Here is a 15501-nt window from a genome sequence, read left to right as displayed (position 1 = left end):
ACTGAGAGTGGGGAGCCTGACAGATCCTTAAGAATGTAAGAAGAGCTGCTGAATCAGGCCAATGGCTCATCTAGTCCACAATCCTATTTTCACTGTGGCCACTCAGATGCAGGACCCAAGCACAAGAGGAATCTCACCTCCTGTGGTTTCGAGCAACTGGTATTCAGAAGCACTGCTGCGTCCAGTTGTAGAGGCAGTGCATAGCCATCATGGCTAGTGGAGATCCATACATCCCTAGCTGATATATTGCTGGCATCCGTCTGTCTTGGGAGACAATGAAGGAGTGCACCTTTGAAGATGAAGTCAAACTGCTGGAGAGTTGCAGTGCCTGCTGTACCTGCAGAGACCAATGTGAGGAGACATGCTTTGTCGCAGCTAAGGCAGATGAAGGCGTTCAGTTGTGGGCAGATGCACCATGACATTTCTTCTCTCTGCCCTCCTCCCAGTGGTCATTCCTCCTCTGGATTGTCTGTCTCCAGGCCCTGCAGTCATCTGCAAGGGATTCCCACATGGTGGAGTTGATATTGCCAGCCTTCATGTCTCGTTTGCAGTCATCTTTGTAACACAGAGTTGATAGCTACAGCATGGTTGGTAGCCCAATCAAAATATCACAAAATAATCTGCAAGCTCTGGAACACTTCATCAGGCAAGATGAGTGGATGGGAAATGAAACCCTTGTGCCTGCATTGGTTCACAGTCTAAAGGTGGAATGGGGGAGGCAATAGTAGACCTTCAAATGAGACTCTTTTTTTGGTTGCACCAATTGAACCAAAACCTGATGTAAACAAGAAGCATAACAACACTGGATTCAGAATCACTGGAAACACAAGAACAGGTAGCCCAGGTCTGCCTCCATTCTTCGGTAAACACACACAAGTTCCACAGCAGGGCAGAAAATGGGGATCAAGAGAAATGAGGCAGTTTCTCTGATGTGGTCATGGATGAATGAAGGTTACACCATTCTCAGGTCTATAGTGAATATTACAAGCAGGATTTAGACAAAACTAAAGCAATGCTAAGTTCCATTGATTTCACTAAGAGAGTTTAAAGCATGTGCTTAAATCAATGGGACAGAAAAGTGCCTAAGTTTGATTATATCGTGCAGATTGTAGAAAAAGAGGAGAGAAGAGGTTGGGGGTTTCCCAAGCATACCGGAAAGAAAGACAGAGAAATAAGGGGTGGGGGAGCAATGTTGCTAGGCGGATAAGTTGAGGAAGGGGCATAACCCCAGGGATAGAGAAGGTGAGTTGGATGCAAAAGGTCCCTGGCATCTCCAGTTAAAGGAACCTCATGCATCCAGGAAAGCATGTGCATGGTTCTCTTCTCTACAGCAGTATTCTCACCTGAAGAAAACAGAGGAACATCATGTGGGAGTCATATGCCCCTTATTTCAAGAAATGGTTCCTAATGTCCTTTTCCATTTGTTATTAGATTTTATCTTGCTTCGTTACTTTAACCATTCTCCATCAGTTAATGAGAAAAGAAACTGCATTCAAAAGGATGAAAGGTGGCTAGAAAATTTTAGTGAAATTCCCATGGATTCAGCTCAGGTGCTGAGGTTTAGTTGCACTTACTTTATTTTTGAGGGGGCTGAGGATTGTTTGTGAGTGTCCTTTCTTTCAAAAGAGGGTGAGGAAAATGATAATGGGTGTGTGGAGAGGTGTATGAAATTATGCCCACAGCATGGAGAAAGCGGGTGGAGAAATGTTTTTCTCCCATAGAACTCAAGGTCATCCAATAGCCAGTGGGATATTTAGGGCAGACAAAATTAAATGCTACTTCACATCACGCATAAACTATGGGTTTCACTATTGCAAGATGTAGGTAGCCATGGCTGTCAAGTTAGATGGTTTCAAAAGGGTGTTGGACAAATTGATGGAGAACGATGCTATCAGTTGCTACTTGCCATGAAAACCACCCCCTTCCCTACAGCAGAGGGGCTCATTTTGGTAGTTCCTTCACCCTCAGAGGCTCAGGGGGCTGGCTGCCTTGGAGATGAAATTCTCTGTGGCAGGCCCTAAGTAATGGAGCACCCACCCCACATCTGGCACCTTCCTTATGTCTTCAGTATTCTCCAGAAGATGTATATCTCTTTACCCACTTGACACCTGAGGTGTATATTTTTAAGACCCACCTTAATTTTGTGATTGTGACTTGCTTTAAATTGTATTTTTAAATACTGTGTTCTAATGTTGCAACCCTCCATGGGACCTTTGGGAGAAGGGCAGGTAATTAATGGTGGTGGTGGTGATGTTACCTCCAGAACACCCAGTGTCTCTGTGAATATCTCCCTGGGGAGCAACAACAGGAGAGGGCTTTGATACTCAGGTCCTGCTTGTGAGCTTCCCATAGGCATCTGGTTGGTCACTGCAGGGAACAGAATATTAGACTCAATAGAACCTAGGTCTGAGTCAGCAGGACTGCTCTTATGTTCTTATTATTATTACCATATTTTTCGCTCTATAGGACGCACTTTTCCCCCTCCAAAAATTGAAGGGAAATGTGTGTGTGACCTATGGAGCGAATACAGGCTCCGTAGCTTCAGCGATAGCAATGCTAAGCCTCCGAAGCGCAGAGGGAGCGCTCCCTCCGTGCTTCAAAGGCTTTGCGTTGCTTTCGCTGAAGCCTGGAGAGCGAGAGGCATCAGTGCGCACCGACCCCTCTTGCTCTCCAGGCTTCAGGAATAGCCACGCACAGCCCCTCCAGCAGGGAGAGGCTGCACGGGGCTATGGCTTCTTTAGCCCCATGCAGCCTCTCCCGGCAGGGAGAGGTTGCGTGGGGCTAAAGAGGAAGCCAAAACAGCCAGCGGGATGGATCCCGCTGGCTGCCTTGGCTTGTGACATAGCCGCGTGCAACTCCTCCGGCAGGGAGAGGTTGCGCACAGACTGTACGCTGCTCTTTGGGGCAGGGGGGGGGAATAAGATTTTTTTTCTTGATTTCCCCCCCTAAAAACTAGGTGCGCCCTATGGTCCAGTGCGCCCTATGGAGCGAAAAATACGGTAATTATTGAATTTATATACTGCCCTATACCTGCAGGTCTCAGGGAGGTTCACATGTTCTTAGCTGGGGTACACAACATAAAAATTCTGCATGCAATCCCCGCCCCCATGCAATATTTTACCATGTGCAACTCGTGCAATCAAGGGGAGAGTGGTCCACCTCAGCTGAGCTTTGGTTTGCCTATGGCATTTGCATTCCAATAGAATTTTTTTTAAAAGAAAAAAAAAACAACCCCAATCATATTATTCTTTGCAGGTTCCGGTTTTCACATCTGATATGCACAGCCTTGACTATATGCCAATGAAATAGTTTCATTGTGTCTCCATTGCCTGGTTTCAATGCTGGAAGAAAGTGAGGCAAATATTGAACACTGGGTTCCTTTCTTGCGTCATTTTTCAGAGTGGGTCCTTCAACTCTGCAGTATGTTAGGGATATTTCCCCCCCCCACTCCCCCCTCTCTCTCCTGCACAATAGCAGCCGTTGGTATCCATTTTTGATTGGCTAGCAGTTCCGAGATGCTTTCTGTTGGCCCCCATTCTGCCTCCTAAAGGGAAGAAGTAGTTGTATGTCATGACACACCTTAAATTGTAAGAAAGCAGTTTATGTTCACAACAAGTGGCTTTCTCGGGGAATTTGAGTCAAGAGAGTGACCTGCTGCTGCATGATTTACATTGCTTTAAATATACAGAGAAGCTCTTTTAAATTCATTTGCAAATGAACTGATAGGAATTTCTATAGCCTGCCTGCTCCCTGTTTCTTTTATGCCTTTTTTTGTTTGCGGGGGGGGGGGGGTCTTTCTGCCTGTGTGTGTGTGTTTGTGTGTGTAGAAAAACATGCCAACTGGTTTTACAACTGTTAAAAATAAACAAACTCCCCCTCCTCCTTTTCTAAAGGGCCTCCTGGTGGTCCCGATAACCCAGAGGAAGGAAGAAAAAGAAAATGATCGTGACCATAGCTTATGCTGTTTGGGGATGTGGGGAATCCGGATACCATGGAAATAGCAATTGTGCTCAGTGTAGTTTTACATGATTCACATATAAATGAAGAGCATTTCAAATGGGAGGAACTTAATGAGCCACAGAAAATAGTGTGCATGCTGAAATCAGCTTAACTTTGATTAAAGGTGGCATATTGCCACAAATGATGGTGATAAAAACAAGGAGAGATATTGAGAAGTGAAAGGCATGGTCCTGGGTGAGGGGAATAACTACTCAGACCCCTGGTGCAGAGCAAAACCTTTGTACATCTGCTTGTTTTTCTGTTGGCCAAACCAACATATTGTTTCATGTCACCCTAATCTCCGAGATGGGAGAGATTCCAGGGGTTCCAGGTTTGGCTTCCTTGGAATGAAGGTCAACAGAGACTGGGGTGTGTCTTTAGGATGTGTGGTTTTGTTTACACATACAGTCGTAGCTTGGAATCCATTCTGGAAGTCCATTCGAATGCCAAAATGTTCGGAAACCAAAGCACAGCTACTGAATGGCTGCAGGAAGCTCCTGTGCCCAATTGGAAGCCCTGTCGGATGTTTGGCTTCCAAAAATAGTTTGCAAACTGGAACACTCACTTCTGGGTTTGCGATGTTCAGGAGCCAAAACGTTCGAGAACTAAGCAGTTCAAAAACTAAGCAGTTCAAAAGTACGACTGTATATACAAGCTGAGTATAAGATGGTGGGGCTCACAGCGTTTAACACCCTGAAAACATTGCTTCTCCATTAGTTGCAGCTTTGGATCTAGCACAGAACAAGCCTGTCTCTAGTTTTCACACACATCTCTGGCTATAGTTCTCCTACCTAGCAGCTAGGTGGGGTGGCGGAAAGGCCCACCCAGTTGCTGTATGGCACAGAGGAACTTCTTTGGCTATGCTAATCATGGAGCTTGTTGTCTTTGTCCATGGAGTCATGTCCATGAAGATCATGGCCACTGGGCCCATCACCTCCTGGCAAATAGAAGGGGAAGAAATGGAGGCAGTGAGAGATTTTACTTTCTTGGGCTCCATGATCACTGCAGATGGTGACAGCAGCCACAAAATTAAAAGGCGCCTGCTTATTGGGAGAAAAGCAATGACAAACCTAGACAGCATCTTAAAAAGTAGAGACATCACCTTGCCAACAAAGGTCCATATAGTAAAAGCTATGGTTTTCCCAGTAGTGATGTATGGAAATGACAGCTGGCCCATAAAGAAGGCTGATCGCCAAAGAATTGATGCTTTTGAATTATGGTGCTGGAGGAGACTCATGAGAGTTCCATGGACTGCAAGAAGATCAAACGTATCCATTCTTAAGGAAATCAGCCCTGAGTGCTCACTGGAAGGACAGATTGTGAAGCTGAGACTCCAAAACTTTGGCCACCTCATGAGAAGAGAAGACTCCCTGGAAAAGACCCTGATGTTGGGAAAGATTGAGGGCACGAGGAGAAGGGAACGACAGAGGATGAGATGGTAGGATAGTGTTCTCGAAGCTACCAGCCTGAGTCTGACCAAACTGGGGGAGGCAGTGAAAGACAGAAGTGCCTGGCATGCTCTGGTCCATGGGGTCACGAAGAGTCGGACATGACTAAACGACTAAACAACTACAATCATGGTGCTTAACCAGTTATGGTGTTCATCCAAGCTTGCTAGCCAACCTTGCTCTTACGCATTCTACCCCTCACAGGTACATGATCCCAAGAATTGGAAGGGACTCAGGGGACCATCTGGAGTAACCCTCCTGCCACAACTTGTAGCATCATGTTTTCATGGCTCCCCTCCACTTCTTTGTGTGTTAAGAAGTTCCAAGGTAATACTATCCATTACTCTTGACCGCAGGCAGCCACCTGAAAATAGCATCTTCCTGAAAAGTTCTCTGTGCTCATCACATTTCCCCACCTTGATCCAAGTGCTGGAGAAGAACTGTAGCTCAATGGCAGTGCAGGATGTCCCAATTTCAATCCCCAGCAGATAGGGGGATTGTCTGAAGCCCTGGAGAGGTGCAGTCCATGCGTACACTGCTGGCTAGGGTAGATAATATTGAACCAGGTGGACTGATTGTCTGACTTTTAGAAGACAGCTTCCTAAATCTTACCTTGTCTCCCATTGCCATTCAATATAATTGGCTGGCAAAGAAACATCACATGCAATGAAGAAGGACTAAATGCTCTCGGTGATGAGAGGAAAGAAGGCCTCAGCATATTGCTGTGTGATGTGTCATCCCAACCTGGTGGGGAACTCCCTGGGAGGACAGAGTATCAGAGAACTGTTGTGCTTTGCAGTTTCTGTTTACTTAAGAATATGCAAATGCAACATTGGGGGAAAGCGGCTGCATAAATACCTAGACTTTTGAAATGCCTCCATTTCCGCAAACATAAACACTATGCCTGTATCACACACACACCCTGCAAGCACAACCATCTCTTCCAGCTGCAAAAGTCCTACCTCTTTCTCCTTCACTCATCACATTCAAATAACTCAAAGGGTGGTACTCAACTCACTGAAAGTAATTGTCTCACTGAAAGTAATTGTCCTAATTCTGTCATGTTCATCCACTTCAGTGTGTCTACTCCTGAGTAAAACCTAGCTGACTAGCGCCCAAAGTTTTGTGCTTCAGCTTTCATCTTAGCATAAGGTCCAGTGCCGAGGGCCTTCTGGCGGTTCCCCCACTGCGAGAAGCAAAGCTACAGGGAACCAGGCAGAGGGCCTTCTCGGTAGTGGCGCCCGCCCTGTGGAACACTCTCCCATCAGATATCAAAGAGATAAACAACTACCTAACATTTAGAAGACATCTGAAGGCAGCCCTGTTCAGGGAAGTTTTTAATGTGTGACATTTTAATGTATTTTTAATTTTTGTTGGAAGCTGCCCAGAGTGGCTGGGGAGACCCAGCCAGATGGGTGGGGTACAAATAATAAATTATTATTATATTATTATTATCTAATTAGCTGTTAGCCACCAGCCATCAACATTCATGTAAGGAAGCACCTTCTAGCCATCAGTGGCTACCCAGGGTACATATTTGGAAGAAAAGGTCATTTGCTATCTTTGCCTGATGTAAGCGTATGAAGATTTCAAACTTTTAACGTGTTCAGGTTGTAGTCCTAGCACCACTTTACCTGGGTGTAAGTCCCACTGAATTCAATAGGGCTTAGTTCTGAGTAGGAATGCATAAAGATGTCTAATTCCACTCCCCCACCCGACAGCATACCATTCCTCATCCATTCAATGAGGAATATGACCCACAGTAAAAGGAAAGCCTAGAAAATCCTGGTAGATTATTCAATATCTTTATTTATGCCAAACATATTTCAAAATGTATGCTGAAAAGCAAAACATTGCATTGCTTCAGATAACTATGTGCATTAAGGCTGAATGCTAATTTTAGGTCTTCAGAACTCTGCTGCGCTTGAAGATTTGAATCTAGTCGTCTTAGTAATGCTGCGCCAAAAAAAAAACACCCCACATTTTTCTTCTTCTATCAAACCATTATCTATCAATGAATGAAAAAAGAAAGAAATTAAATTCTAAAATTTGCAAAAGGAAAAGAAAAATTTGGATAACTTCTCTTGGGTGGTGTGAGAGGGGTTTTTTTGTTTCTTTGTTTGTTTTGCACTGGCCTTACTCTTGAGGTGGCAGATTGGTGTTTGTGAGTGCCCTCATTTTCATTCTACAAACCATCTCTCTACATCCTTGATGGTCCCACTTAATGAAAAACCCTGTCAGTTCCTCAGCTAAGGTTACCTGTAGAGGTTGGAAGGTACAAAAGTTGCTTGCCACGTACACAACAGCTGTCCCTTAGTAAAGTCTTCTTTGCTTTTAAAGAAATCACAGTGGTAACCTTTTTGTTTTTAAAACAAAGGGCTTCACTTAAAAAAAAAGAAGTTTCCCTGGCTTCCCATCTCTCAGTTAAAGCTTGGAGAACGATATCATGAGACATAACCTACTGAATAGGTCTGATAATGCCAAGGTTCAATCCCCATTATATATACAGTGGTACCTCGGGTTACAAATGCTTCAGGTTACAAACTTCGCTAACCCGGAAGAAGTTGCTCCGGGTTGCGAACTTTGCCCCAGGATGAGAATGGAAATTGTGTGCTGGCAGCAGCAGGAGGCCCCATTAGCAAAAGCGTGCCTCAGGTTAAGAACAGTTTTGGATTAAGAACGGACCTCTGGAACGAATTAAGTTTGTAATCTTAGGTACATATAAATATCACCATTTCCCCCCCCCCCTCACCACAGGGACCGACTTCCGGGTCGGACAAGCGCCAGAAATAGCATGCGTGCACCGAGAGGTCTGCCAAGGGAGTGGAATGGACCAGCCTCAGAAAACGTTGCTGACCCCTGGACTAGATTATCCTCAGGGTCCTTTCCAATTCTATGATTCTAACTCCTCCAGGGGTTTGTTTTATTTTATTTTATTTTATTTTCTTCCATTTATAGTCAACCTTTTCCCCCATCATGGGATCCAATATGTGTAGTGCTGGACTAGGGCTAAGACCTGGGAAACCAACGTTCAAATCCCCATTCTTCTCTGAAGCTCACTGGGTGACTTTGGACAAAGCCACTGTCTTTTAGCTGAACCTACCTCACAGGGTAGGGACGCGGGTGGCACTGTGGTCTAAACCACTGAGCCTAGGGCTTGCCGATCAGAAGGTCAGCGGTTCGAATCCCCGTGATGGGGTGAGCTCCCGTTGCTCGGTCCCTGCTCCTGCCAACCTAGCAGTTTGAAAGCACATCAAAGTGCAAGTAGATAAATAGGTACCACTCTGGTGGGAAGGTAAACTGCATTTCCGTGTGCTGTTCTGGTTCGCCAGAAGCGGCTTAGTAATGCTGGCCACATGACCCGGAAGCTGTATGCCGGCTCCCTCGGCCAATAAAGCGAGATGAGCGCCGCAACCCCAGAGTCGGTCACGACTGGACCTAATGGTCAGGGGTCCCTTTGCCTTTACCTTACCTCACAGGGTCGCTGCAGGGATCAAATGGAGAGGCAGGGAAACCATGAGCTCCTTGGAGGAAATCTGATAAATAAAGACCTGCGGTTCCCATCTGAGCACTGATCGGTTCCCATCCCAAGCAGTTTCCCATCTGAGCAGTGATGAGACCCAGGGCTGCTTATATTCCTATATCTTCAAACCATACCTCCAACCAGCTGTGGAGGCTGTAGAGAGCTGGCGATGTTCTTAATGGAAAATAACACACACTCACAACCCTTGGCCATCTCATACCGCTAATGAAAGCTGAACCCTGCACCCATCCTTTCTTAAAAAAATAAAAATAAAATCTAAATCACCGTGCAAATGAGGCAGAAAAACAAAGGCCACTTTCTCAGGGGAAGAAAGCTTCTAAAAAATTGAAGGGCAAAGCACAGTGTAGTGCTACTTCTTAATGCATGGGTAGATGAACTAAGGTCTTCCGAAATCTGTCTACCGGATATAGAGCCAACCTATCCAGCTATCTTCTTAAGTTTAGCGAAGTTTAATTAACACTCCGCTGAGAGTTGAACTTTGATATAATTTAGCAATTGAGGCTCATTTTAGGCTCATTTTAATTAGCTGGCAAGAAGCGGCTTGTTCCACAAAGTGCATAGGTTCGCAGCCAATGATAGTTTTAGTTAGTTAAGATTTTCTTGCTACTCTATTCTGAGGGCTCAGGCTGGATTACAGCTAAGTGAAAATTAGCGCTGAGCTAAAACTACTCACTCTGCGTCATATTCACGATTGTAAGCTGGAAGGATCCTTCAGCTCTCAGCACTTTAGCATGTTCATTTTTAAAATGTTAGCATTGCTTTGGTGCTGCTCAGCACCCTTTTATTACTCTGCCTGCTGCCACTTCTTGATGCCCCTTTCTATGCCCTCACTGCCCCTGGGCCTTGCTTGCCTTCACTGCCAATAATGTCACGATTCTATGCGGTGACATCATGGGTAGCCATAAGTAGAATATCGTGGGTTGTTACAACCTATAAAACAGCAACGAAGGGAAAGAAGAAAGCAACGAGAAAAGGTGGTTAGAATGTGTTGGACCATAACAACAATCTTAGTGTTTGGCAAAGTGATTTTTTTATAATAATAATAAAAAAATAGTCCAGCTGCATCACATAAACTAATTTTGAAGCAACACTGGAATTTGGAAAATGATTGATCCCAAAATGTCCCTAGTTTCCCTGCCAGTGCCAAACTTGGGGAAGAGGATGAGCCAGCGCTTGTCCCAAGCGATGACGATGGTAGCTGCAGAGGCTGTGAGGGAGTCTCCTCCCTTGGGAGGGGCAGGGGAGGAGGAGAGGCTGACGCTGCCAAGGCCCAGCCCCACATGACACACTGGCTCTAAGGGGAAGGCAAGGCCAGGGCCATCTTAAGCATATCCGGCGCAGTGGTGCAAAGATCCCTCCGGCGCCTCCCCCCTTTCCCAGTGTTGTTGACCTTTTCCCAAGCCTCTGCGGGGATCACTTTCCTCCCACTAAGGCTTGGGAGGCAAGCTTCACACCCGCCAACCATATAGTTCGTGGGGCGCAGCTTCCATCTGAAGCCTCTGCAGGGATCGCTTTCCTCCCGCGGAGGCTTAGGAGGCAAGCTGCATGCCCACCAGCCATATGGTTGATGGGGCACAGCTGGTGGGCTTGCAGGGAAAGGGGAGGCCGCCGGCAAAGCCATGCAGTTCCCCCACTTGCTGGGCACCCCTGAGAGGCCAGCGCCCTGGCGCAACACGCCAGTGAGCCCAATAGGAAAGACGGCTTTGGGCAAGGCCACCCTGGGTGGGAAGAAAGGGGGAGCAGGGCACAAGGAGTCTATTTTTATTTTAAAAAATACTTTGTGGATCCACATATAATTTTGCCCCTTTCTAAAATTTATTTATTGGTGTGTGCTTTTCTTTTTGTAAATCTACCAAAGAATAAAATTGGGATTAAGGAGTTTTCTCAGGGCAGTGGAGGGTATGTGTGCTGGGTCCCACGGGTGCAGCAGTGGTGGCACTCAACGTTCTTCTGATAGGAAATTCTCTATAGGGGGGGGCATGGACACACACAAAAATGGGGGGTTGAGGAGGACCAGTTGTGGGGCGGAGTGAGAAATACTCCTATTTTCATCTGAGGAATGATGAAGGATATGGCAGTGCGGCTTAACAATCCATGTATGAACTCTCACCAAAAACAACAAGAGATTGTTTCAAGTAAACCTTGTATTCTAATGCAAAAGAATGAAAAGGTGAGAATACATGCTAGGTGATTGGCTAGACAGAATAGTATCATTGGATTCCATCAAACTATAAACTTACCACTTTCTCAATACCTTTTATTTATTTCTTTTTTTAAAAAAAAAAAACCTCTCCCAAGCTTGCCTCATACTATCTTGGAAATGTTCTGTGAACTTCTCCAAAGAGTAGGACTCAGTCAGTCCCTTGGTCTATCTACCACAGTGTGTATCAAATAGGTTTGTGACAGCTACACATAAAACCTCGCAATAAAAACCATGTAAGAAAGTCAAAATTGGAAATCAGATATTATGAAAAGATGCATTTTTAATTACCTGACAGAATAGAATTTTTTTCAGAAGAGGTTTAAAATTTGAAACAGAAGGCACCTGCTGAATTTCTATGTTTTGGGGGTTTTGGATGATAATATGAAGATTGCAGTCTCCATTTCCAACCATCCCAATAGGCACCAAATCAATGAGGTTCTATCTTGCATGAACATCTAACGGTTAGCAGCTGCCCCATTGTTCGGCTAAAGGTTCATTCTTCCTATTTCAGGAGCAGAGTAGAAAGATAGGGCAGAACAACATTTCTCAGTTATCCTTTCCCAGTCACTATATATAGCACATGTAACACCCTTTCCCACTAACACGATAAAAATAATTTTCTCTGTTCATTTGCAAGTCCTATGCCCCCTCCCCCTGATCTCACAGGCAATTTGCCGTCCTTCCATTTATTGTGTGATTATTAAAACCAACACTCAAACCGGCAAATATCTGAGGGAAGTGCAAATTTCTTTAGCGAGGCAAGTTAGTTAGCTGTAAAATGCATTGTGACGATTCTGTGAAACTAATTGCTTTTGTAACTTTTGCTTCTGTTCCTAACATTTTGCCCCTTCCATCAACACAATACTAGTATATTGAATCACTCCGACAGTGAACTATGCTAAAACTGGTATTAGCCTCTCTCTCTTTTTATTTAAAAAAGGTAGGGCAATATCATGCAATTGGAACCGACAACGAGACATTGCAATGTATCTTTAGTTTCAAGGTGCTCCTCTTCAAGGTTTCTTCCTTCCTTCCTTCCAACCAGCCATGCCCTCATCCAGATACTTACTCTTAAATGGAAGCCCAGGATGGGCATTCCACTCCAAGCTTTTTTTCTGTTCCACCCTGGATCCATTGCATGCGACACTGTGACTGTTCCACTGCAATTCGTCTTCCACACAAAACTATGCTATTCATCTCACTGCCTACTGGTTTTGAATTTATGTAACCCACATGATTAAGTGCATAAGCGACCTTGTTGCGTTTTGCCACTCCATTCATTTCAGTACAAGGGAAACACAATGCCAATGGACAAAGAAAGGTCATCAGTTACGTACTGTTTGCAGACAGAAAGCAACAGCAACCAATCACATTCACTGGATTGATTTCCATTCTAGGCATGGGACGACTAAGCAAACAACAAACCTGAAATGCAATGCCATACAGTGGTATCTCAGGTTGCATACGCTTCAGGTTACAGACTCCGCTAACCCAGAAATAGCGCTTCAGGTTAAGAACTTTGCTTCAGGAGGCCCCATTAGCTAAAGTGGTGCTTCAGGTTAAGAACAGTTTCAGGTTAAGAACGGACCTCCAGAACAAATTAAGTACTTAACCCGAGGTACCACTGTAGTTTGGAATTCACTGTTATGTATTTATGAATTTGAATTTGAAGTTGACCTGATATGAGAAATGTATTGCACATATATCACACATTGACTGCTGCTGTATGTTGGCAGTCAAATGCTGAGGGCTGCAGGTGAGATTTGATGAAGTCTTGAGCCCTAGACCTGGACATGAGTGTTAATAGTGCCTGTATTCAGCAAAATAGGAACAAGGATCCTGGTTATGCTGTAAAGACCCACCTTGATGTCAAGCCGGGAGCCGGGAGCCAGGAGCTGGCCAGCAATAACTCACATGTCAGTGAAGTGAACTCTTTATTCCAAGAAACAAAAGAGCTGAGGCTTAGTGAGCACAACAACTCTTCCCAGTAGGCTTTGCCACAAAATCTTCCTGCTCACCAGAACTATGCTTCTACACCCCTGACCTAGGATGCTGGGCTTCGGGGTGGAACTCAACAGCTAAAACAACAGTAATTCAACCAATTTTTCTTCATTTGAAAAGATGGCAATACTTACTTTCGTGATCAGCATTGCAGCATTGTTTATTTTTATTATGAGTACATTTTCAAACAACAGTTGCCCATTCAGTGGAATCAGCTTGCATTGAAGTGATCTGTGTTCTTGTGGGCAGGGATAGGATGATGGGGACAAGCCGTGTGTGATGGGATGATTAGCTGCTTGTGCGTAAAATCGTGGTCCCTCAGAGTTTGTGCAACTCCACAAACCTCTGTGTGTGACAGAGCTCCTCAAACATGTCTGCCCTAGTCACTTCCAGATTCCGACAGTGGTTGTTTTCGGAAGCGCTTCCAGCATAGAAGCTCCTTAACGGAAACACGTCTCCTGGACTCACGACGTGACAGCTTCCTGCGAGGAATGGGTCTCCCTATGGGAGCTTCTGACACCTCCCCGCTGTTCTCGCTGGACGTGTCCCTGAGCCCTCCCTCTTCCCTGCTAGTTCCTGCTTTAGCTGCTGCGTCTCTCTCCGCATTCATGAGACCTTCCTCCAGAGACCCATCTCTCCCCCTGCTGGTCCCTGCTTTCGCTGCTGACTCCCTCCCAGCCTCTGTGAGCCCTTCCACCACCTGTTCCTCCGATGGCAGTTCCCTGACACCGTGCATCCAATCTATAGATTAATCAACTGTGCTTTGAATGCAGTCAGAAAAAAAGGTATTCAATAGAGGGCCACTGAGGATGCACCTCACCTGGGGCACTCTTTGGTCTAGGGCCAGCACTGAGGGCACCTGTACACGTGGATGCTGTTTTCTCTAGTTCAGGATACCTGAGGTCAGTAGAAAGCACTGCTCTGTTATCCACATACAATAAGGGCAAAGTGATGGATTTCTATAATTTATACCAAAGGTGGCTCATAAAAGGGCTTTATATTGCTTTCAAGTTGCAGGGCTACAGTGGAACATCACTGTTCTTTTGTGTCTGAAAAAACCTCTGTCAAGCTGATGCCTTCTGGATGTTTAAAAACCGCTCCAGAACATCTGAAGGGCAGCACATTGGAGAAAGTGGCAAATCATATATAGTCCATGGTCTTTCACAAAGTTAGGAAGTTCTTGGCTTACATCCAGAGACTGGTTCAGGCCTGAGTACAAATCAATTGTCCTGTTCTCCTTACTCTACCTAGCTGGAAGAACTATTGTAAATCCCATTTGGGCCTTCCTGGCAGCAGTGGTTTTTCAGCACAGGGTCTGCAAGGTCATTAAGAAAGTTACATTCAAGCAGAAATTCATTGATGTACAAATGACTAAAACAATAACCCCACAAATCATCCGATTTCTGCTGACACCCTCAAGGCAACACTGTTCAGTTTTGCCGAATCAGTGACTGCACTCATGGTATCATCTCGGCTGAGACTCTTCTGAAATCACTGATAAAAGTTGAAATCCAGGCAAAAAGCTCTTCTGAGTCTCGATCTTCTGCTTCCCCAAATTTCACCTGCAATATAATAATAACAATAAAGACTAGATGTTTACTGTTATTCACATATGAGCCATGTAAAGATTATTGTGGATTGAAGAGATCAGGCAAGAGTGACGAGCTGAAATATAGCCTGCTTCCTCTATGTGAGTGTAGGGTTTGTCACAATGAAGGCCCAGGAAGCAAAATGGCACTTAAACTGTGTCGGAACGTTCTGTTACAAAAAGCCAAACCCAAATGGTTTACAAGCAGAATTGATTGCTGGAAGCATTTTGAATACAAATGGTATAAGGATGGCAACTGATGGCAGGAAGGTCAAGATAAGCAGATCCACCACATTGCAGAAATGCTATTCCATCCTCTATGTTCTCTCCTACATTTCCCACATGTATCTTAAAGTGAGAATCAGGCCTCTTTATGATCAAAATATACAGGACCCAACACACTTAAACAAGGACAATTGCCTCTACATTTCTAAGATGTCATGTACTGATTCCTTATTGATATGTATTGTTGCATGCCATACCAATCTCCAAGCAAGTGTGAGATTCCAGGGGTCCCAGGCGCTCACCCAGGATTCGTATTTCCTTTTGGAAATGAGGCACAGTGGTGACTGTGGTGTCTATATGATATATGGTTTACTTACACATATATACAACCTGAGCCTATGCGGTGAAATTTTTCATAGCAGAACAGTAAGGGCCAGAGGCATCAGCTTGTGAGGATGACTGTGGGAGGATGTGTGCATGATGTCACAAAGTT

The 15501-nt window shown here is 45.0% G+C and overlaps 1 protein-coding gene across 2 annotated transcripts in view; it reads right to left on the bottom strand.

Annotated features, from left to right (window-relative positions):
• Positions 1-14504: 14504 nt before the first annotated feature.
• Positions 14505-15501, bottom strand: part of LOC308588017 (formin-F-like) — a 79123-nt gene continuing 78126 nt past the window's right edge. For both annotated transcript variants that reach the window (XM_081196160.1, XM_081196162.1), the window contains one exon: positions 14505-14757. In XM_081196160.1, coding sequence (XP_081052286.1) covers positions 14653-14757 — 105 coding nt within the window. In that variant the 3' untranslated portion in view covers positions 14505-14652. The remainder of the gene's footprint in view (positions 14758-15501) is intronic.

The sequence above is a fragment of the Podarcis bocagei genome (genome assembly GCF_964188305.1).
Source record: "Podarcis bocagei genome assembly, chromosome: 5".
Lineage (NCBI taxonomy): Eukaryota > Metazoa > Chordata > Lepidosauria > Squamata > Lacertidae > Podarcis > Podarcis bocagei.
The sequence above is the reverse complement of the archived record's forward strand: the minus strand, read 5'-3'. Positions and strand labels throughout refer to the sequence as shown.